We start from the raw sequence: 26,172 nt of genomic DNA on the forward strand, positions 1-26,172 counted from the left end.
CGCGGCCGGGATTCGAAGCCCGGCCTTCCACATACGGGGCGGGGCCGACGTTCTAACCTCTAGGCCACCGCAGCGGTACCAAACAGAGAAGTCATAATCTAGTGATGAAATTATTGAAAGGACATAAAACCAGTCTAATTAATGTTAAAGTGATCATCTGGCAAAAAATCCGATCACTTTAAAAGACAACGAATATATATTGGAAAATAAACGGCGAATACTGACAAAATTTTCTGGAAAATCCCTGAGCTTGCGTCTTACATTTGTCAAATGTCTGCACCAGACGTTAAGACTGCATGCGAAACTGTCTATAGACTGTTTGTAAACAAGAGAGGGAAGATTAAACTCTAATATTCCAACATATCTCCATATAGATTGGTTGCTTGCTTATTTGTTTCATGTCCCGTTGAGAATTTTTATTCATATCGAGACGTCACCAGTTTAAGTGAAGTACCAGAAGTATAGGCTTACACTGAGCACTCAGGGTCACAATGAGGGTTCTTTATCGTGCCAACACCTGTCGCGATACAGGACCTCCGTTTTAAGCAATCTTCAATTTTTGGGTTGGACGAGCGGGACTTGAACTCACGACCTCCTGGTTACAAAGCGAACGCTCTACCACTACCTCCACCGGTCTGGAACACATAGTGTCAATCAGCACCTTAAATATCTACATTTCGACAAATACGAGTTGTTATTACGAGTTCGATATGCTGCTATAAAGATGTCCAAGAGATATGCGAACGAACTGAGCATCCTTCACAGGCTATCGTGTGTAAATTACTTAACTACTTTAAAGAAATTACTGGGCAATATCTAGACGCTTCCAGGTCCAGTAAGTCAATTAAATTTGAATGGATCAGAAATGTCAAGTGACCTAGGAAAGTAATTCAGTGAATCTGATGTATAGTCTTAATTGCTGAATCTTTGAACAATTAATGCGATTGACAATTATTTTTCATTGTTCATATTTACTAAACTTTAAAGCATCTTTATGCATTTAGCTATATTAGAACTCACCATGCAGTTAGAGTGATTTATATCCAAATGAAGCCATTTTTTTTATTGGTGGTGGAAACAGCACATGGTATTAGGTAACTTAGAACCAGCAAATTTATTTGATGTTGGTTGGTTGTTTAGTGTTTAACTTTCCGCTCAAGAATGTTTTAATCATAGGGAGACGTCACCATTGCCGATAAAGGACTATGCTCAGTGCTTACGGCTCTTGAGCAAGGACCTGCGATTATTGCGAGGGGTACTGAGGACCTATACTGACCCGATCCTGAGGGGATCCGGGTAAGTATAGGTCCTCAGTACCCCTTGCTTGTCGTAAAAGGCGACTTAATAGGGTGGGCCTTCGGATAAGACCGTAATAACCAAGCTCACGATGAAGATCCCTCCCTGCTTAAAGCCATAAGCGCCGAGCATAGGCTTAAATCTTGGGAGCCCTTCACTGGTCTCCATATGAATGAAAAATTCTCAAGAGGGGCGTTAAACAATACAATCACCATCCCACTCGCGCCGGTAAGTGAGAAAGTTTCCCAGTTTACGTTCGGAAGGTCGGTGGTCTCTTCCCAGGTACCTTGTAACTGGGCGCCACCAGATAATTGAAAAATTGTTGAGTGGCGGAAAACATCAATGTAAGGTTAAGGATCATAGTAACCTTGACCTTTCCCGATATGACCTTGTCTCAAGAAATACTTGTGATCAATCATGAACAATTTCTGATAAAAGGTTTTTTAGATATGAGCTCGAACGGACATACATGACATCGAAAATCATTTCATTATTTCCATCCTTCGTTATTTCCATTCTGTGGGGATTCGGGTTAAATGGAGCGGTCTTTCGGATGAGACCGCAAAAACCGGGGTCCCGTGTCACAATAACGATCCCTCCCTGCTCGATGGCCATAAGCGCTTAAGCATAGGCCTAAATTTTCTCGAGCGGGACGTTAAACAATATTCAGTTAATCATTATTAGTCCCCTACCAACGAAGTCGAAGGGGACTTTAGGTTTGCGCTCTGTCCGTCCGTCAGTCCAGTTTTCCGCACTTTTTTTCTCTGTTCTTGCAGATATTTATTTTATATTTGGTATGTCGGTTTGCCATAACAAGTTACAGATCAAGTTCGAATTTCGTCTCGGGTCTCTTGATTTTTCATTTAGTTATGGTCCTTGGACTTTAAAAAATAGCACGAATGATCAGTTTTCCGGACTTTTTTGGTTGTGCTTGCTTTGTCATGACAAGTTACAGATCAAGTCCGAATTTCATCTTGGTCCGTTGATTTTCCATTAAGTTATGGCCCTTGGACGTAGAAAAATAGCATTAATTGTTAGTTTACACCCAAGTTTCTTATCTCTGTAGATAAGAATACTCCACTCATTAAAACTTCTAGCATAGTAATGCAACAATATAGCTAAATTATTCATTGACATGATCATCTACATGTCATAGTTTATTGACTTGGTTCAAGAACTAAACCTAATCATAGATTTGTCTTTTTTCTTGGTCTAGTCTCTACTCGAATAGTAGTTGATTTCCAACCATTCCTATCCTGGTTCCCCAATTTTCCCTTTTACCATAACCTTCATAATGAGCTTTGAATATTGCTGTGGTACAATAATTTTTGGCGGTCTGCAATAACCGAGGTCCCGTGTCACAGCAGATGTGGCACATAAAGACCCCCCCCCCCCCCCCCCCCCCCCCCCCCCCGCTCAAAGGCCGTAAGCACCGGACATAGGATTACATTGCAGCCCTATACCGGCAATGGTGACGTCTCCATGTGAGTGAAATATTCTCAAGAGGGACGCTAAATCGTACAATCAATCATACTACGTCATACTCCTTTCTTAATGAGATGCTCATAAATATGCATACCGCATCGAAAACGAAGCTACCGTCGGTATCGACGCACAACAAACATGTCGGATTTAGCGGAATGTACGAAGTCGGTTGGTTGCGCAACGCGAGATCTCAGTATTGTCCCCCTCATTACCTTCGGTTTTGTTGAAGAAACAATAAAAACTTTAAACAAGAGTGAAGGATGCAAAGAAGTTTCCAAGGGATACAAATATTTCAGCGAGAAATACATCTCGGATATCAGAGGTAGGTCAAATCGTCTATCAGCTGATCAGTTTGACAGATACTATCAACTGATCGATCTTGAATCGTTTTGTGGCTGTAACTTACACCATATCAGCATGTAACAAAGATGTCTACTGAAGAGATGATCTTACATAATAATTAGTTATATGAATTAAATACGATGATTGTTGATAAAACTGATTGATCGTATACATGTCCAAGTAACCCCCCCCCCTCCCTCAGAAAAAAAAGGTTTAGGCCTATAGCATCCCAGCCTGCTGAAAAACCATATATTTTTGTTGAATGATAAATAATCTAGTAGTTTCAATGAGTTAATTTATGACAAACTAGCATCATTTTATCAATTTATAGCCCCTGCATATATATATCATATGATTTATTTATTCCAAATTAGGGCCCTCCTGGGCATACATCACTATTATTAATACATATATATTCTAAATAAGATATGTTTAAATCATAATGCATTTGACAGATTTCAGTATGTAATGTTTATGAGAAGAAGAAAAAAAGTGCATTGTAATTTAGTATTATGAGCTACAAACAATGTTCATAACATGAGACATTTTGAACATGGTATTTTAAAATACTTAACGTATTACATGCAATTAACTTGTGCCGTAAAGTTTCAACTTTGCATTTGATGTGTGATTTCACCGCAACACCTACAGATAACATTATATTGAAATCACATGAAGAAACTACAAACAATTCTGTATGTTTTGATATTATATCCAGAAAAATGAGCTACATATGAACGCTGGAATAAGTTGGGTTTTTTTCAAATGAAATGAAATATATAGTGAAAAATGGAATGATGACTCACTAATGGCCATGTACTGTATATGATTAATACTCCACTGTATTAAATGCAACAGATAGCACGGGATGGTGCATTGGTACCAAGTCAACATGTCATGTTTATAATGAGTGCATATGTGCAAACATGGTTTCTCATGGTTCATACATAATACACTGTATTACTAGTAGTATGTGCTTAGACAATGTAAATCACATGCGACATTACATCATACATGTAACCATAACATGCATATATCATGGTATACATGTGTATATTGTATCATGTAGTTATAATGTTCAATTGTTAAAATTGTATACTATAGATAAGCTGTCTCGAATACTTAGGGTACAAGACTAGTAGACATGACACATGCAGGCACTGTCCCTTGGTACCCCCTGTGTTCAAAACAACAACTCCCCATATATCATCCTTCTTATACAGTGCATTTTCAATAAGTATTGTTACATTGTATGAGCCAACTCTAGACCAATGTCAATATAGAAAATCTTAACATGTGTATTTAAGGTATACATGTGTATCATTATCATGTAGTCATAATGTAATTGTTAAAATTGTTAAATATATATATATATATATATACACTTGTAATAAAATTTTAATCAAACATTTCTTATTGTAGTGTATAAATTGGATGATGGTTGTGTTGTTAAAGCTAGATCCTACCGATCACAGCAGAAAAATGAGTCTCCACACACAATGGAGGTAATATTCAATTTGATTGTTTATGATGTTTTATCAGTCATATGTATCATAATGACTAATTATTCTATTTACATTTTTGAGATACCATCTAATATGTACTACTTAACCTGTAAGTTACAGTCACAAATACCAGTATACAAAAATTATTGGTTAAAGCATATGCTTGCTTAGAACTCGGGTTTCCCCTCTGAAATTTGGGATTGAGTCCAACTTGATAGGGTGGTCACTCACCCATACATGCATGTGGGGGGTTCCTCCCTCCAGATGAACCCATTCATATCAACATCTGTACCAATGTATTGATCACTGCATTGAAGTTGTATAATTCATTTTTAGCTCACCTGAGCTGAAAGCTTAAATGAGCTTTTCTGATTGTCCTTTGTCTGTCGTCTGTCTGTAAAATTTTCATACTAACGACTGCTTCTCCAGAACCAATGGGCCAATTTCAACCAAACTTTAAACAAATCATCATTGGGTGAAAGAGATTCAAGTTTGTTCAAATGAAAGGCCATGCCCCTTTCAAAGGGGAGATAATCACAAAAATGCAAAACTAGGGTAAGGTCTTCTCAAGAACCACTGAGCCAGCATAAAGCAGAAATTTACATGAAAGCTTCCTGACATAGTGGAAATTCAAATTTGTTAAAATCATGACCCCTGGGGGTAGGGTGGGGTCACAATTGGGGATCAAATTTTTCCTGTTGGGATATTGGGAAAATCTTTAAAAGTCTTCTTCTCAAGAACCACTGGGCCAGAAAAGTTAACATTTACATAAAAGCTTCCTGACATAGTGTAGATTCAAGTTTATTAACATACGGCACCCAGAGTTAGGGTGGGGGCACAATAGGGAAACAAAGATTTACATACAAATTTATAGGGAAAATCTTTAAATATGGGCCAAGGTGAGCAATGTGGCCCATGGACCACTTGTTGTTAAACACTGTACAATAAATGAATTGACTATTAAATTATTACCTAAATCCAACTATACTTGTTTTAAAATGTTTAAATTTACATTACTTTACTTAATGTTTTTGAATTTGTCTTTACAGATACATCTAAAATCAGGACCAATATTTGAGAGAGATGACAGCAGTTGCTCCTGTCCAATTGGAACCTCTGGTGCATGTGGTCACATTACAGGTCTTTTGTATACCCTTGCTCATATGAAAACAACTGGAATGCTGGTTATTCCAACAGATGTAGCAAAAACCTCACTTCCACAAACATGGCATGTACCAAGAGGGGAAAAGGTAGCAGGGAGCTCCATTGACAACGTTCGAGTGTTAGGTTTTGATATGAGGAACCCATATGTGCCACCTAGAGGAATTCGAACAACATTATACAACCCTATTGAAAATGTGTCCGAACTACCTTTACAGGAATTGTGTGATAACCTTGAAGAAGTTGACGACACCTGTATGCTTTTGAGCGTGGTAAATTTAGAACGTCAGGAGAAAGTTGTAGACACGAAGTTTGGCAAATTCCCCAAAGGGACTCCACTTGCAGTGCAGCAAAAAATGAACAGTAATTTAATTCTGAATATATTGGATGCTGATGACTTTCCTAAATTACCATCTCAAAATGTGATGATTAACAATATATCTACTGTGTTATCTGAAACAAAACACTTGAAAACTGACTCATTAAGTGTCACTACTGATGAGGCTTCAGAGATAGAATCTCTGACTCAGTTACAGTCCCAGGATCCCAAATGGCACAGGATTAGGCTTGATAGGATAACGGCATCTATTGCTGGTTCCATTGTCAAAAGGAGAAAAGGTAATTATGTGAAAAATGTATCGGCTTGATACATGTATAAATGAACATTACTACATTTCAAATAAGATTCTGCATTTTTAATTTGATATGTACACTTAAAATACAACATGTTTAATTCAACGAAATAGACAAGATCATGAATTATTATTCTAGAGAACAATTGTATATATAGTACAATGTAAAGTTCAATTTTTCTTGTATGTCTTAAATTTGTAGCCCTCAGTGGTGCCTTAGCTTAGCTTGTTTAGCTAATTGACCAATAGCTACAAATTAAAGACATTGAACAACTTCTTTTCAAAAACAAATTTTCAAACAATGCTGTTTTTGGTATAGACTATGACCCCTTGGTGGAGCGACTAAGGACTTCCAGATCTGTGGTGACAGCCAGTATGAGACATGGGATAGCATGTGAGCCTACAGCAGCTGAAGCATTTGTAGCAGTAAGAACTCTTACAATATATGTTTTCATGTATTTGATAATAAATGCAGGCACAAATATTTGTTAGAATAACTAGTCCACTTATTATATGTCCAGGCATTTAACCCAAAGAAAACTAAATGCATAGGTCTATACATGTATATCAATTTGATAAATACATGTACATAAATTATAAATAAATACACAAAATTTACAAGATCTTTTGAATATAAATAATATTGTCATAATTTGAGGTCTTTGGATTGGTGTTTTGAATAAAGCACCAATGTATTGATGAAAGATTTCATGTAAAAAAAATCATACAAATAAATAAAACATATATAAGAGTCAGCAATATTTTTAAACTATGTTCTACTACTTTCTGTATTTTCAGAGGATGAATGACAATGTCAACATTTATCCCTGTGGAATATGTGTCAGTCCATGGTCACCTTGGTTGGCAGCAAGCCCAGACAGAAAGGTGTATTGCCCTTCCCTTACTCCATGTTATGGTTTACTGGAAATCAAGTGTCCTGTCAACCCCCTATCACAATGTGTTTACCTCAACAAGGATGAAAATGGGTTTAAACTGAAGAGGACACATAACTATTTTCATCAGATTATGATGCAGCTTGCGGTAACAGCACTAGAGTGGTGTTACTTGTTTGTTTGGACTTCAGATGAATCTCATCTTGAGCTTATAACATTTGACTCAAGTAGATGGCAAGAAATGAAAGACAAGCTTGATATGTTTTATTTTGACCATTACTTGAAAGGCTGATCAATATTTGATATAGATCATTTTCATTTGAAGGAATGTTTTCATTACTTAAAGTAGCATTTTCTATATCTATTCAAGATTTGCTAGTTATTTCCATTCAGTTTCAACATGTTTATGCCAAAGTAACCAGGTTAACGGTCATGTTATTAAATGCAAAGTCTTGCCATAAGAAATCTATATACAAAATATGAAAGCATGCCTTAAATAATTCGGGAGATATTTTCTTAAAAGTAGTTCAATCTTCAAGGTCATGAGGTCAGAAACTTTGGTACCAAATCAAATTTTCTCACATATGAAGACTGAGAGCTTTATCACTTACCATTTAAAATTATGTGCCAGGTAAATTTTTTGGATAGACAGGACAAATTTAATATTCCTCCAACATTAGTTGCAGGGGGAGGGGGGGGGGCTTAAAAACTTTCCTAATGAAAGTTACTTCTAAATATGGTTGTGTAATTAACTAGAGTTATTGTTATTAATTATAAAACAACCAACACACAGGTAATATGTGTCGTGAATTACATGTCATGAAATTTATAGATCTTGTAATATGTTACTTTAATTTCTGGTACAATTTTTATATTCTGATAATTGTATATATTTATCTCATTTTCTTGATTGATTTCATCTTCAATTTACTTCCATTCCTTGACAAGAGGACCCTTGAATAAAGTTAGCATGTTTGCCACTGTCCATAATTGATTTATTGTTCCTACCATACTTAAGGGAATGACACCATCAAAAAGGTGGTACTCCTTGACTCTGCGGATATGCCTCTCAATATGTATCCTTAGTTTTGCTATCACCTGGGTTTGCTCCACTTCTTGCCTTGAAAATTGACCTTGACTTTGGAGGAATGGGGGCGTGTTAACTGAAATACCTGTCCCCTCTAATACCTTGTTCAGAACAAATCCTTTGTCTGCCATTATTGAATCACCCCTATCCAGGAGATCAATCAGGCCAGAAAGCTTGGTAATTTCTACACCTGACATATTTCCTGTGTACAAACTTGATACAAAGGTCAGAGCTCCATGTGGAGCAATCCCAACAAGTCCTTTCCATGTGTGAGAGCTTTTGTATGACGAATAACACTTGGAACTGAGAACAAGAGATGAAGGTCTCTCTGTCTTTAACTCTGTACAATCAATGATTACCCGTGTAGAGGGATACATACCTTTGAATTGGTTAGGCATGTTCTCATTTATTTGCTCTCTACTTGGCCAGATATTTATGCTACCAAGAGCAAAGTATAAAAGATTTGCCCATGTAATAATTTTCCTACTTACAGTAGACAAATGACATTTAAATCTTACAGCTAAATCCTGCTCCATAAGACCACATTTTAAACGACATAAAAACATGAACAATTCGTCAATGAGCAACATGTTCCTGGGATTGCCCACCAGTACGTGCTGGTTGATTCTGTCAGAAGATCTGTAATAATAACTGGTCATTCTATTAGCACCAGGTTTGATAAATTCATAAAAAGTTGTAAACATGATCATGGATGCAAAACCTGTATAAAATGAAATTAATGCATTGTCATTTGAAAATCTTTGAATGCCAAATCTTTCTATCTCAAGTCGTTGCTGTAATTTTTTAATTTCCTCTTCCTTCTTCTTCAGCATATCCTCTAACTCATTCACCCTATTTGTCTCAGGCTGCACTTCTTCATACATACTGCTGCAATATATAATGCACATCCATACTGTATAAATAATTGGAAAGTTAGTCAAACAATTTCATAGCCAGTTACAGACTGATCACCCCCCCCCCCCCCCCCCCCATCTTTTATAAAGGATCTCTGTGTTGTGTCAGTAATAAGTATTTGTGTACTTCGATGTATTCATTTATTTATATATTACAAAATTATGCATATCTCTGATGAATGTGAAATTTATAGGAGGACGCTCTATACCTTTTCGAAGTTGGTAGATATTTTAAACTACATGCAAATTAAATCATTACATAAGAATATCATTTTCTCAAAATTAACATGGTGGTGTAAAGAACAGCATTCATACTATGAATTAAGAGAAGAAGAAATATACATAAGCACAGGTGATTTTCAAAGTTATATAGAGCATGTTACTTTAACAAAGTGCAAAACATACAGTATTTTTTATTATTATAGACCATCATTATAGTCAGTTTTGTTGTTGTTTTTTAAATATATATATACAACACATATAAATATCACAGAAGTTCTAAATAGGATCTCTGGGCTTCATGACTGTGTCTCATAGCAGGTCAAGAAATGAATGTGAGAGGGAAATTGTGGCAATTCTTAAAACAAGTTTTGTTGAAGCAATATGATAGGGGGAGTGTTTTCTATTTCTGTTCAAATTCCTTAGTTTAACATGAACTACCTATTGCTTCAATTCTTCATTTTAACTGTTGAATAAACTTTAACTTTTGAGGGGATGGGTTGGTGATGTTTTCATAACAATAACATGTACATTGGTCACCTCTGGTCCCAAAATGACAATAAAAATGTTATGGTCCACAAGAAAAAATAATGATGGTTGGGAAACCAAAAACACAAATATTATTTTGTTTGGCCTAATGAAAATAACCCTAACTTGAGCATATATATAATATATGGGCATTATTTAATGTAATCTTGTTATATAAAATAGTGTCCCATATATATTATTACTACAGTAACTTGATCCAAAGAGTTGGATCACGTCGAGTTGACAGACGTAGATCATCAGATGACATGATCCTCATCTGTCAACGAGACATGATCCCACTCTTCGGATCAAGTTACTGTAGTAATGATAAATTTATTATATAATCCCTTATGCATTTTAAATCCACATTTTTAAGAAAATAAATGTAATCCAAATTAACAAAAACACATACATGCAGTGAAATTACATTATGTGTACGCAGTTTTGTTTGTAACACGGTCAATATTTTCCACAAAAAACGTTGCAGTGATGCATTGTGACGTTATCAGTTTCAGAGGATATTGATACAGAATCAGAAAACCAGTGTGGTGATCCGGAAAACCAGATCACACTGTGAAATCCACAGTATCAAAGAACGATACATTGATGAGTATATAATAAAATGAAATAGTGTCCACTCTAACAGAGAACTTTCATGTAAAAGCCACTGTGACAATGAAACACAACAGAGACAAAAAAATATTATATGAACATGTTATATTGAAAAATTACCTTATGAAAATTACATTGGACATAATTTGATATAATATTAAGACTTACCATTTATCTATTATGTGACATTCATCAACTACAACAGCTACAACTTTGTTGCAGAAAAGCTCGTTGTCTAATAATTTTCTCCCCTGTGCTGTATTCAGCAATGCCTCTGAGTGGCAGAAAACTATATTATACTTCCCAAGGGCGACATCTTCGAGATTATCAGTTGATTTTACACTGAACACCTCTCCATCTTCTGTAACTTTACTAAGTGTGGCTTCAATATTTAGTCTACATGATGTGATACCATGCTCCGATAAAGAACTCAGTTGGTCTTTCTGTATTATATTTAAAGGGGAAATCACGATGACAACTGGATATGGCTGTTCGTCAGATTTTAACAATACTGGCAAAACATGATACAACAAACTTTTGCCATAACTAACAGGCAAATTAACTATAACATTCTCGCCGTTTAAAACATGACACAGAGCCTCTATCTGCTTGGGTTTAACGATTAATGTTTTGTCGTATTGAAAAATTGCCTGCTTTATTCGGTCCTCCATTTTGTTTGTCATGTGACCATAGTAGTATTTAGCTCCGCAAAATAGTTCTCAAATAGACGTTTAAAAAAATAAGTTATAAACCAAATATCATAAAAAAGTTATTTGTTATCTTTTAAAATATTTTACAAAGTATGAAACACTCACGAGTATTTTTTTTTCACTTTTTAACAGTTTTACAAGAATTCTGTAAAACAGGAGTTGACAGAGGTATAAGGGAGAGAAAGGACCGATAACTCTGTGGAAGAGAATGGCGTGGTTTATGAATATTCTGCGAAAAGGGAGTATACCGAGATGACGCACCAATATTCATGATTTATGAAAACGTAAAGAATTCTAAATATTATAGAATTTTTTTCTTCTCTCCATGATTATATGTATCGGCACATGAAATACTGTAAACAATGTACATAAGAAATTTGCTTTTGTTTGTGTATGATCACTGCGTGCATTGATATGAAATTTACGATCATTTCATGACAAATGTTCATTTAGTATTTGTACAAAAATGAACAAACAGATGTATTCATATATATATTCCCTACAAGATTGTACAATCCAAGGGGGGGAATCTGAAATATTCCGAATGAATAGACCATTGTGCGTTCACCAAATTGCGTTAAGCGTTCGCTCTGCGTGCGTTCTTACGACAAGCAAGGGGTACTGAGGACCTATTCTAATCAGGATCCCCACGATATAGGCCAATCCGAAAACATGAGTTATCTTTCCTTGATCCGGGACGTAGTGCGCTTGCGTAACAGTAGTTTAAGACTTCCGGGTAGTATATTCGAGAAGCGTCATTATCAACAGTGCAGAAGGCCGCAAAGATATTGCTGTATAATTTTACAGTAATCACGCCAACAAATATTTTAACATTAATAAAAAAAATCCCAATGCATATGCTTACTTCATACACGTGAAAATAACCAACTTTGCATGTAGAAATAATAGAAAATTAATGTTGTAAGTAGATGAGGACCCCCCCCCCCCCCGATAGAATGTTACATCGTTAAAGTGAAGGGCCTGTCCCAAGACGCAGTTAGATTATTTTAACTATCCCCCCCCCCCGCATTTTCCAGGATTGTACGTGTTTTAAGACTGAAATTAGTATATATCATACATTTCCTCAGAATCTTTAGCCCGTGTTTTAATACAGTCAGATTTATAATAAAATATCAGAAGTTACTTGTTCAATATCAATGTAGTACATTCAGCGATAAAAGTTCTGCCACGATGTACGCCTAGGTATGTCGGACTGACTTAAACACGTGATCAGAGCCAGGTAGTCATGTTTTTCTGAGCTCCAACATTTTGACCAAATAATGTGAGTTTTCTGTGTGTGGGATTACATATATTTGAGCCAGACCGTTCAGAAGTTAATTTGGATACCTGGAAAGTGATTTTACTTGTGAAATTGAAAATATAGTGATTTTGTTCGAAATTTCTTAAAATGAGCCTGAGTAGAAGTCGTGAGAAGTCGTCAGTCACAAACAGTGCTAGCAGTCACGGCCCAGTGAATGTCACATACCCGGGTATATCCACCGCACCTACGCTAACGCAGGAGATAATAAGCACGATGCAAGCAATACCTAATATACAAACAACATTGGGGGAATTATCGGAATCTCTCAGAGTGATCAAAGAACTAACTCAAGATATAAAGAACATTAAGAATGACCTGTGGGAGGAAGATGGTTTCGACTTCCGTATCTCTCATATTGCTGAACAACAAGAAGTGGACTCAGGAAACATTCAGGTGCTGAAGCAAGAGAACAAAATGTTGAAACAAGATATAGATATGTTAAAATCTGTAGTTATTATCTTAGACAGAACCGTCAGAAAACAGCAAAGCGAGATCACAGATTTAAAGTCAAGATCAATGAAGCAGAACTTACTTCATTCACAATTTACCCGAAGAAGAGAATGAAAATCTTTTCAAGAAAATCCCACAATTGATTAAAGAATACCTGGGAGTCGAAACAACTTTTGCAAACATACATCGAAACGGGCCTAAAAATCCGGGTAGACCAAGAACTATTACGGGTCGACTAGAGAAATTTACTGATAAGGAGAAAGTCCTCCAAGCACAGAAAGACAAAAGAAATAGCGAAGGGTCTGGCTCTACAGAACAATCAAATACACCTTTCTACATTACCCCACAAAGACCAGTAGAGGTAGCTGAAAATCGGAAAAAACTCCAAGAAATAAGTAACCGGTATTGGAAAGAGAATGTGAAAACACGTTTCGTAGGAGACAAGTTAGTTTTTCCTAACGGAAACACATACAAAGAAAAAGTGTTAAAACCAAAGCCTGAAAACATTTTGCTAGTGGATCAAGCAGAAAAAGAGGCACTTCAACAGATCCAGATGTCGACACTAGAAACCTCCACAGAAGGGAACGATTTTAAAATCGCGGCATCTACCACAGTGACCTTTAACCAGGTCAGAAACTTCTATAAAAAAGTTGTTATGAACTCAAATTACTCAAACGCGGATCACAATATATTGGTATATCGATTCACAGACAAAAACGGTTTGATCCACGAGGGGTATAACGACGATGGTGAGCACGGGGCTGGGAGAAGACTTCTTAAAGATCTCCAATCTCTCCATGTTACAGACATGACATGTATCATCTCTAGATTCTTCGGAAAATATCTTGGCTATCGTAGATTCCAAATTATGGAAAACCTCACGGCAGACATTGTTCTCGCGCACCGAGGTGAAACGTTGGGGTAAACATCGACAGTGTATTGATAAAATTCGCATAGACATTGTTTAGATATATGTGACAAAGATATTGACAACTTAGAAATACTCACTTATCGATTCCATACACCTCCCAGCGGTGAAAGAAATTACATTATTTATATTGTTTATTTTTGCACATATACCAGTTTTAATTATTTTGATTAATGCCAACTGATATTAAACCCAACCCCCCCCCCCCCTTTCAGCTTTTTGTTACCATCCCTGGCCTTCATATTAGTTGATGAAATATTGATGAAATGTCAAATTTATGTTTATACATGTGTAACTCTATTTAGTAGTTCCACGCAAATACGTCATGCATAGAATGTACATAGCATGTAATATTTTGTATTTTCCACGAAGTGTATTATTCCGGATATTTAATTTCCATGAATTATAACATACTGGTTCTTATATTTAGCTTTCATTTAAAGCTTCCAGTATATAAACATGCAGATGTGAAAACTTCACAAGGTTGGTCAAGTATGTTCTGTTTAGTCAGTTATACATTTGATTACGTACAGTATATTCATCTGTACATATGTGTTTTTTCTTTTTGATTTCTTTTGTTCGGGGTCCCCCACTGTTATTTACTTGGCTCCAAGCAAGTTCAATCTATCGAATACATGTGCATGCAACCCATTTTATCACGAATTTACTCTGAATTACTGTGTGTGCCTTAAACATTTCAACGCAAATCGTAATGTCTTTTAACTTATCCTGCATATCGTTAAATGTAAGAGGCCTAAACTCACCAAGTAAAAGAAAAACATTGTTTACATTTTTTAAAGAGAATTTTCAAGGCCACTTTGTTTATTTACAAGAAACACACTCAACTGCACAAGATGAATCAAAATGGATAAACGAATGGAACTCGGATATCATATTTAATCATGGAGAATCAAATAGTAAAGGTGTAGCAATTTTATTTCCACATAATGTTGAGTATAAGATATTAAAACATACATGTGTCAATGCTGGTAGATTTCTACAAGTTTTTGTACAATTAGATAAAACAGAATTTATTTTATCAAATGTGTATGCACCAACTAAGGATAACCCATCAGAACAGAATGAATTTTTAAACAACATCTTAAATCACTTAGAAGAAGAGAGTTCTCAGAATCTGATTCTAGGTGGCGACTTCAATATTACATTGAACCCAAATTTGGATAAGAAAGGGGGGTGTATTGAAGGAAAATCTAAATATAGAGACAATCTTATATCTTCAATAAAAGATTTAAACCTTGTAGATATATGGCGAGAACAAAATCCAAATGGTATGCTATTTACGTTTAGTCGGAAAAATCCTATAATATTATCAAGATTAGATTTTTTCTTAATTCCTGCTTTTCTTGCACCACTTTGCAAAACAAGTATTAAACCATCCATAAAAACTGATCATAGTATAATTACTTTGAATATAAAGGGTAAAGGTTTCGAAGATAGAGGCCCCGGTTTTTGGAAATTTAATTCATCCCTATTAGAAGATGAAGAGTTTGTGTTGAAAACAAAACAAAACATTTTACAGCTAAAAGAGAAATATTTTTTTATGAATGATAAACAACTAAAATGGGACACCATAAAATGTGAACTCAGAGGGTTTATAGTAAAATTTTCAAAACTTAAAGCTCGCAAACTAAGAAAAGATGAAGAAAACATAGCTAAGGAACTTGATGATCAAAAACGAAAAATGTCGGAAGATCCTACGGAAGAAAATGTAAATAAATATAATGAAATTAAAGAAAAGTTGGAATTGATAAATGAAAATAAAACAAGAGGTATTATTCTTCGATCAAAAGCAAAGTGGTGTGAAGAAGGAGAAAAGTGTACTAAATATTTTCTCTCCTTAGAAAAAAGAAACTATAAAAATAAATACATATCTACAATAACGTCAAATAAAGGGGTTTTGGAAGGAAGAGAGAAAATATTAAAAGAAGAACAATCATTTTTTGAAAAGTTATACACATCAGATTTAGATTATTGTGACTATAAGAATTATATTGATCAATTTACTTACAATATGAATATTCAAAAACTTGAAAAAGAGGATTCCTTGTCTTGTGAAGGACCTATTACAGTTCATGAATGTGTAGATATATGGCGAGAACAAAATCCAAATGGTATGCTATTTACGTTTAGTCGGAAAAATCCTATAATATTATCAAGATTAGATTTTTTCTTAATTCCTGCTTTTCTTGCACCACTTTGCAAAACAAGTATTAAACCATCCATAAAAACTGATCATAGTATAATTACTTTGAATATAAAGGGTAAAGGTTTCGAAGATAGAGGCCCCGGTTTTTGGAAATTTAATTCATCCCTATTAGAAGATGAAGAGTTTGTGTTGAAAACAAAACAAAACATTTTACAGCTAAAAGAGAAATATTTTTTTATGAATGATAAACAACTAAAATGGGACACCATAAAATGTGAACTCAGAGGGTTTATAGTAAAATTTTCAAAACTTAAAGCTCGCAAACTAAGAAAAGATGAAGAAAACATAGCTAAGGAACTTGATGATCAAAAACGAAAAATGTCGGAAGATCCTACGGAAGAAAATGTAAATAAATATAATGAAATTAAAGAAAAGTTGGAATTGATAAATGAAAATAAAACAAGAGGTATTATTCTTCGATCAAAAGCAAAGTGGTGTGAAGAAGGAGAAAAGTGTACTAAATATTTTCTCTCCTTAGAAAAAAGAAACTATAAAAATAAATACATATCTACAATAACGTCAAATAAAGGGGTTTTGGAAGGAAGAGAGAAAATATTAAAAGAAGAACAATCATTTTTTGAAAAGTTATACACATCAGATTTAGATTATTGTGACTATAAGAATTATATTGATCAATTTACTTACAATATGAATATTCAAAAACTTGAAAAAGAGGATTCCTTGTCTTGTGAAGGACCTATTACAGTTCATGAATGTGAAGCTATACTAAACACTTTTAAATGCAATAAATCGCCTGGCACTGATGGTTTCCAAATGGAATTTTATAAGTATTTTTGGAAAGAAATTTCAGAATTAATAATTGATAGCCTGAATGAAAGTATCCAAAAACAAACTTTCCATAGATCAAAGAAAAAGCATCATAACTCTTGTACCTAAAAAAGATAAAGATAGGACTGTACTTAAAAACTGGAGACCAATATCACTTCTTAACTTTGACTACAAAATTTTATCAAAAGTACTTGCTAGAAGAATTAAAAAGTTTTTACCTCAAATTGTAGACACTGATCAAACTGGATATATAGAGAACATATTTATTGGAGAAAACATTAGAACTATTTCTGATCTTATACACTATACAAGTCTAAAACACATTCCTGGTTTAAATCTTTTAGTTGATTTTGAGAAGGCATTCGACACTGTAGAATGGAATTTCTTGTATAAAGTATTAGATACATTTGGGTTTGGAGAAAGTTTTAGACTCTGGGTTAAGATACTATACACAGATATCTCAAACTGTGTTATAAACAACGGATTCTCAACCCCTTTTTTCAAAATAAGTAGAGGAGTCAGGCAAGGTTGTCCCCTTTCTCCATATCTTTTCATTCTTTGTGTTGAGTTGCTTGCAATAAGAATAAGAGAAAACAAAAATGTTCATGGAATCAGAATTGGTGAAACAGAATTTAAGATAAGTCAACTAGCAGATGACACTACCTGCTTTTTAAGTGATGAGAAATCTGGAATTGAATTACTAAACATCATTCAAAATTTTAAACATTGTTCTGGACTCAAAATTAATTTAGATAAAACAGAAGCAGTTTGGATTGGAAGTTGTAAAAATTTCAGACCAGGAATCTTACCTGTTAAGTGGTCAAAAGGTCAATTTTTTACATTAGGAATATGGTTTAGTTCAAAAGGTGAAGAAGAAATGTTAAGAAAGAATTTTAATACAAAACTAGAAGAATTGAAATTAACATTAAATTTATGGAAAATGAGGAATCTAACTCTTATTGGTAAAATCCTAATAACAAAAACACTGGCAATCCCTAAACTCATTTATCAAGCGCAAGTTCTCCCTTTCTCGTCAGAATTAATTAAAGAAGTAGAAAAAGAAATAAATGCCTTTATTTGGAATAATGAAAAGCCAAAAGTAAAAAGTACAGTAAGCAGTCAAAAAATTAGTAAAGGGGGTTTGAAAGTACCTAAATTTGATATACAGGTCAAATCATTAAGATTAGGCTGGGTAAAAAGAATTTTCACTAATATAAAATCAAAATTAAGAAGCATAATTCAATTTTACTTGCAAGATATTGAATTAAATGACTTTATTATCTCTAGAGGATGCATGAATCATTTAGACATTGATACTTTTTTGCCAAAGTTTTACAGTGATATTTTTAGTACATGGAGAGAATTCAGACATATTGTAAATGTTGAACCAGTCGTTTTTAAAGAAAGTTTATGGTTTAATGACAATATTAAAATTGACAATAAAGAAGTTTTTTGGAAGAAGTGGTATGAAAGGGGTATTTTATATATTGGAGATATTGTAGATAGAGATAAAGACTTCCTTAGCCATGAAAAATTAAGTGAAACACATAATTTAAACATATCTTTTTTTGAATACTATTGTTTAAGAAATGCAATACCCTACAGTTGGAGAAAGCATATTCGACAAAATGATAATTCTTTTATAAATAGAAATACGCTTATACTGAGTTTCAATGGTAATAGGAGTCCCATATCAAACATGACTTGCAAAGATTTTTACTGGATTTTGATGGAAAGTATAGCAAAATTACCAACATGTATACCAAAATGGGAAAATATTTTTGATTCAAAATTAACACAGCAAGAGTTAGAGAGTATTTACAAGTTACCTTTCACAATATCAATGGAAACATCATTACAATCTTTTCAATATAAATTAATTCACAGATTTTTAGCACACAACAAATTGCTGTATGCAATGAAAATTAAAACATCACCTTCTTGTATATTATGTGGAAATTTAGATACAATAGAGCACAGGTTTTACTTTTGTGAATATGTTGGTACTTATTGGAAGCATTTCCAAACTTGGTGGAATAGATTAAACATTACTTATATAAATGATATCTCTTATCAAGACATAATATTTGGATTTTATGAAGAAAAGTGTGAAAGTCTGAATTATTGTATACTGCTTTCTAAATATTATATACAGTTTGTGTTTAATTCAGATACAGGGCACAGTGGTCCTTCTTTATATATTTTTTTGCAATTTTTGAGAAGAAAACTGTTTGTTAAAAAATCAATTTATTGTGGCAGAAGAAATCTTGATTATTATAACCAAGTATGGAAAAAGATAGAAGACAAAATAATTTCAATGTAAGATGTATCTTCCTTAAATGAATTAGTTATGCATATTTCATATACTAGTCTCTCTTTATCTTCAAAGTAATTGTACAATATTGCTATTAATTTTCACACAGTGTTTAACATGTTTGTTGAAATATTGAAGTTGCATGTAACATCCTGTTTATATGATAATATATGTCCAAAAAGAGCCAATAAAAAAAAAAAAAAATGTCGGACTGACACCTCTGGATTCTGAAAATGTCCATCTCTTCGATTGGCGAGTAAAATTTATCCCAGCCTGTACTTGTGAGAGGCCACTGACAGATTTCCAGCTGTCTGCCCACAAACGTTATACAGTTTCAAATACAAGTATAACCATACAGAAATTCATCGTCATAAACCATCTTTAAACTGACATTTTTGAAAATGACATGACTTATAATTGAACGCCCTGAATTTATAGTCGGCAAGAGTGTGTACCTGTAAATACAGCCATTTGGGGTAAAATATTTGGAGTTTTACTCAAATTATTTTGTAAATTTGTGGCGAAAAGGGGGGGGGGTCTAAATCTGTCATTGAAATTTCTGTTATGACGCGATACGTGTCTATACATAATCAAGTACATTTCAAGGGGGCTAAAACAAATAAAAGAGGGAAGATACAGAGATGTCAAAAGCATTCTATTGGGGGTTAAACTTTACCTTTCCCCAGAGAATACATTTGAGAATATGGCAGCCCCCTGGGATCACACAGATCTATGAAAATAATTTATATCAATCGAGCAATATTGAACAAAATTAATTTAAGTTAATTACCTATTTTTCTGCATTTAAAACATATCAGTTGATATTAACAATTCCAGCTTATGCTGCAGTGTACAAATGATTTGCACACAGAATGAACACGTCCAGGTACTTTGGAGAAAGTTACCCAAACATTGCAGTCTGATTTATTTTTGAAAGAGTCGATTGGTAGTGGTGGAATAATTTTAGCCCTGATAAAACAATGAGAGCGTTGATTTCCTAATTTAATTGATTTTTATTTTACTATTTTGGAAGGGGGGGGGGTGTTATGCAATATGTTTGCACGTGTCGATCCTTGTAAAAACCCGAGCTTTGAGTTGATGAGATGCCATCATCTCTTGAGAATCAGAAGTACTGTTCTGATTTTATACAAAATAATTATGTCAGTCGTTATTGGAGACGTATGTAAACAAATGAATGTCTGCGTGATGCGTGATTTCCAATTTCATTTTTAACCCCCCACCCCACCCCACCCCCCCCCCCCCCTCGACTCGATCAATAAATTCGTTTTTGTTTCCATTAACATTTTCTTACTCTCTCGTACAAATGATTTCAACTGTTTTCGATTTTGAACAGCACCCATACTAATATAACTCTTATAATATATGCGAAGTATGATTGTGTTACTACCCGGAAGTTGTCATATTCACACTAAATGTAAGAATACAAAGAGAGATAACTCACGTTTTCGGAAAGGCCTATAAGAGAGCGCACGGAGAGCAAACGGATTAATTTTAAAGGAGAACGTTTCAGTAACTGTAGATATACCGTTCTGATCTGTGATTATATGATTTCTTGCCTTCAAATGTTGATATTTTTACTGCAACCTATTCCATTTTTATTTTTTATTTTTTTTTTTGCAAACTTTAATTGCTTCATTGCATTCTTCTGTAAACCATGGTTTATTGATTTTAGAGAATTGGTCGACGCTTTAGGGATGCATTTATTTGCTATCTGTAATAAAGTTTGCAATCAAATTTACAATATAGTTTAAGATCTCGCGAGGACCCGGATAGAATAGGTCCTCAGTACGTCTCACTTGTCGTATACTATAAGAGGCGACTAAATGGGGCGGTCCTACAAATGACACCGCAAAAACCGAGGCCGCGTGTCACAGCAGATGTGACACGAGAAAGATCCCCCCTGCTCAAAGGCCGTAAGTGCCGAGTATAGGCGTACATTTTGCAGCCATTCATCGGCAGTGGTCAGTGACGTCTCCGTGTGAGTGAAATATTATCGAGCAGGACGTTAAACAATATCCAACCAACCAACTTGTTTTCTTTTTTGGTGTAAATTCTCAGATTTCAAAAACCCTAGATTTTAAAAGGAAAATCAGTTTGTCGCCTTGTTTAGTGTACATGTACTTCTATTTGTCCGAACATTTGTCATGTAGGTCGTGAAGAACAAATCAGTTATATGTTTAATAAATTATGTTGATTGTTTGTTTCACGTCCCGTCAAGAATTTTTCTTTTGTATCGAGACGTCAACAGCTGTAGTTGAAGTACCGAAAATTTAAAATTTATGTTTAGTGCTCAGGGCTGTAGCAGTGCTAGCTGCAGCTCTCTGAGAAAATATTGGGACAGATCAGAGATCCACCCCTTATAAAAACCTTCGATTCGTGGCGCACAAAAAGCTGCGCACGCTTGAGGCCTGATATTGTTGTATTATTGTGTTGCTGTCTCATAAATTAAAAACATTTTCCTACTATATTTGTATCCAAACTAGACGTTCTTTTGCAAGTATGGAATTGATCCGGAATTCGAATTGATTGCCTACTTAACATGGCTACGTCAACGAAGGTAATCATGGAAAGCTGTGAGTTTTCGGGTTGTGAAGGGGCTTTAGCGAGTATTTGAAGGTATGTTTGGACACAAGTATAGTAGGAAAATATCTTTGGAATTTTTAGATATTAACTTTATGATACAGCAAATACAATATCTGGCCTCAACCGTGCGCAGATTTTTGTGCCGTAAATCGAAGGGTTTTATAAGGAGTGGATCTTTATCTCTCTGATCTGTCCCAATTTTTTATCAGAGAGCTACAGTTCGGTTGCTATAGCAGTGCATGAGAGTTCTTTATCGTGCCTACGCCTGCCACGACATGGGACCTCTGTTTTTAAGGTCATATCCGAAAGACTCGTTATTCTCACTTTTAAATGCCGAGCATTTGGCGAAGGAGCAATCGCTACCTATGTTAGCGTCATAGGTTTGATGCGACCATGACACAAGCGGGGCTTGAACTCATGACCTCACGGTTACGAAGCGAACGCTCCACCACGAAGCCACCGCGACCGATACAAATGATGTAAACTGTTTTAAATATGCTGGCAATTTTAATTACTTGTAATGTACATCAAGACTAACATTCTAATTTGCAGCGTTGAAAACAGCCAAAGGTGGCGTTAGGTTCCACATGATAATGGGCCACTGCTTGACATGTCGAGTTTCCCATGAAACACGTTCGTATCTCGGGGCTGCGGCAGACGTTACACAACTTAGGGTTCAAATCTGAAACCAATTTGTATTCAATTTAATATATTATGATCCAGCGAAAAGCAAATTTCCTAAAAATATGTTATATATGTTCAGGGGAATGCATTCCAAAGTGAAAATGGTTTTCTAATAGAGGAAAATTTTAACAAGTTTCCTTGATGCTGTATGGTCCGATGTTCATTTTATTTTTTCAAAGTGTACAGAATTACTTTAAAGCAGGTGAATTAGTTTTAAAAATTATTAAATTTCACTTCATCACATGCTTGCAAACATTTGCATGGAAGAGAGATTAATTAGAATGTAGATAATTATAGTGGAAACATATAAATATATTTTCAGCTGATGGTGGAATGCGTATCACATGCGATTTAAATAGTGCTATCTCAACCTTTCCTCCCTTCGTTATTCAAACAAATGGTTTGTTTTCGAACTGTTGTCATTTCTCGCCGATTTAAAACCATATCTGGATATGTGTCTATAAATAGTCCAACGCACATGAAGGGAATCCCAACATGACGTACAAAATCCGTCTAACTTTAGGTTTGAAAGAGCGTAAAACAATGAAGATATTTAAGAATTACTTCGAAATATACATTTTTATTTTCTCTAAACAAAAACGTGAAACACTTATAGCACGGCAAAATATACAAATAAGACCACCTGGAAGTCTGAATTGGACACGTGACTGGATTTCGCATTAGAAATGACCGAGTAACCGTTGTTTGTAAAACACCGATTTTTAAAACCAAATAATTTTAGTTAAAACTGGTGAAATTATGTATAACACGTCGTACAGCCTCACGAGTACGCACGTGCGATGATTTAACAGTGTTTTACAAGGCGGACAAAATTTGTCGAAATGCGAACCATACAACTTTAGGGTTTCCAATAAAATCCCATAGACTTTTTAATTTTTTCCTGTAAGATTTTATTCAATTTTCCCTAAGGAATCATTTCTACGAAGGAAATATATCTATAAAAAAGTTCATGTAGGAATTGTATACCCGTGGACACAAGCCCTAACAGAGTAGTTGGTGTCCCTCGGTTATGAGATTGATCACTATTCATTATCTTACCTTTCATTTAACCATTGATCATGTATCTCAGCTGGGGGACACTCTGTCCCCGAGGATACTTGAAGATCGATATAAGTGCATTCATGAATAGAAACTCGTCATTCAATATAAAAAGATGCCACTCTGTGGAATGTATAAAGGTACAGGCTCTAATAAACAGTGTCTCTCAGTTATGAGATTATCGTCACCTTTTCATGTGTTAAAACTTGTAGGAAAATTATTTTTGCCTTAGGAAATTCATTTTCCACGCAAGATACTTTTACCAATATATTTTTCATCGGTCAGGACTGCATATTATCGATCACTTCGGACTAGTTTGCAGTACATGCAAGAAAATATCTCAGCAGTTCGGAATGCAGTCAATCCACCGTGAAAGAGTCCATACCGCAATGAAATAACTCACCCGTGAAACAGTTGGTGGTACACCCAAGGAAACAACCGTCCCAGTCAAACATAGGCGACGTGTAACAACAGGGCATTCTGGTGATTATGCATCGGTCTACAGCCGTCCGTACGTGTACAAGCAATGGACAGCCACGGTGCCTGGTGGAGACGCTGTCTGTGGTGCATATCACAGTTTTAATGGTGAAGACAAACATTGACGTATTATGACAAACTATTTTTTTTAAAATGCATTATTCAATCCGCTCCACTTGTATCTTTAGAAGCCTTGACTGCGTTAGCACGACTTTCATATCAACAATTTCTTGCATACGATTGGATGCAGGCCAAGTCTCCTGCATCTAATTAAATAGCTTGTAACGTTACATCACTTGCATGGCGATGGAATGTGTAAACAATTAGGCATTGTCTTCAAAACACTTCCATTTACTCAGATTTTCATAGTTTCCATACAACATGGCAGTGTGTAGACTGCCATGAGGCTTTGCCTGGGGAAAAAAGTTTTAAATGATTTGCATATAACATCGAGAGACGCACTGGGCGCCGCCATTTTTATTTAAACAACATAAAGTGTAGTTGAAAAACGCATTTTCATTAGTTGAACATGATGTAATCCAAAGAGAGTTGAATTTTCTCCATCCGCTAGAGAGGGTCTCCATGGCCGAGTGGTTAGAGCATCGCGCTCAAAATCACATGGCCTCTCACCTCTGTCGACGCGGGTTCGAATCCCGCTCGCGTCGGTAAGTGAGAAAGTTTCCCAGTATACTTTCGGAAGGTCGGTGGTGTCTTCTCAGGTATATTGTATCTGGGTTCTCTCTTCCACCAATAAAAACTGGGCGCCACCAGATAACTGAAAATTGTTGAGTGTGGCGGAAAACATCAACCAACCAACCATCCGCTAGAGGGCGCCACTTAAAGCTACGAAAATTGTGCTAACGCAGCCAAGAGTTGTAGAGAAGCGGAGCGGATTGTAAACCCTTGTCTAGCAAGATGTATCCATCCGTAACTTCGAAATCTTAAAAACCACTGCACAAATACATATAATGTAAATTTCAATGACTGCTAAATATCCGGAAAACTTACCTGCCACATGGATAAACGTGGAACAAAGATACAGAAAGATGGGCAGGAAAATTACAGGCATGTATCGTGTCGGCCCTACAGAAAGGATAATCTGAGAAAATCGTCCAATGTGAAACACGTAGTTAAAACATATGTCGCCAATCAAATTAATTAGAATCCCTAGAACACATTAGATTTAAAACTGGCGAAACAAAACACATCATATTCCCGGGGGGTTACCTGGTGACACATTGTCTAATTTTGAAAAACAAGATGAAGCATGTCATGGTGAAACAAAATACTCTAAATTTATTTAGACTAACTTCAATACACCTGTGTTACTGTACATGTAATAGTTTGATAAAATATATCAACGGTGAACAGAAGGGGGAGGGGGGGGGGGCAGGGTGCAGGGAACACTTGAAATAATAGACCGGATCAAATACCAAATTTCCTTAGATAGTTGTTTTTTTTCAAATGATGATGGTACCGCCGTGGTGGCCGAGAGGTTAGAGCGTTCGCACCGCATGCGGAAGTCCCCGCATACCTAAGTCGTTAAAATACGTAGTGACAGTTCCATCGCCAAACGCTCGGCATCCAGGTGTGAATGTCACGGGTCCTCGGAGATGACTTTAAAAACGGATGCCCCTTCACCGGTCTTAATGACGTATCCATATGAGTGAAAAATTCTCGAGCGAGACGTTAAGCAAGATACAATCAATCAAATGATGATGTAAAATTTACGTTTATTTTATATACCTTCTAGAGTCCCGCGGGGATCCGGGTTAGAATAGGTTCTCAGTATCCCATTGCTTGTCGTAAGAGGCAACTAAATGGAGCGGTCCTTCGGAGAAGGTACATGAATCATTCGCTGCGGACAACATCCGTCAATATTCTGGACACTGATGGAAAACACCCGAATCAACTTACAGGGCGACTTCAGTTCGT

General features: G+C 35.4%; 1 protein-coding gene and 1 pseudogene across 1 annotated transcript; one reads left to right on the top strand and one right to left on the bottom strand.

Moving 5' to 3' along the window:
* Window positions 1–2,855: 2,855 nt before the first annotated feature.
* LOC125677645 (uncharacterized) lies at window positions 2,856–7,683 on the top strand (annotated as a pseudogene).
* Window positions 7,684–22,504: 14,821 nt separating this feature from the next.
* LOC125666466 (uncharacterized) lies at window positions 22,505–25,348 on the bottom strand. Its single transcript, XM_048899621.2, has 3 exons — window positions 25,246–25,348; window positions 24,164–24,319; window positions 22,505–22,699 (listed from the first exon to the last, which is right to left on the bottom strand). The coding sequence occupies exons 1-3, from the start codon at window positions 25,304–25,306 to the stop codon at window positions 22,551–22,553; spliced, it is 366 nt and encodes a 121-aa protein (XP_048755578.2). The 5' UTR covers window positions 25,307–25,348; the 3' UTR covers window positions 22,505–22,550.
* Window positions 25,349–26,172: the final 824 nt, after the last annotated feature.

Source organism: Ostrea edulis, chromosome 10 (assembly GCF_947568905.1).
Source record: "Ostrea edulis chromosome 10, xbOstEdul1.1, whole genome shotgun sequence".
In the NCBI taxonomy this organism is placed as follows: domain Eukaryota; kingdom Metazoa; phylum Mollusca; class Bivalvia; order Ostreida; family Ostreidae; genus Ostrea; species Ostrea edulis.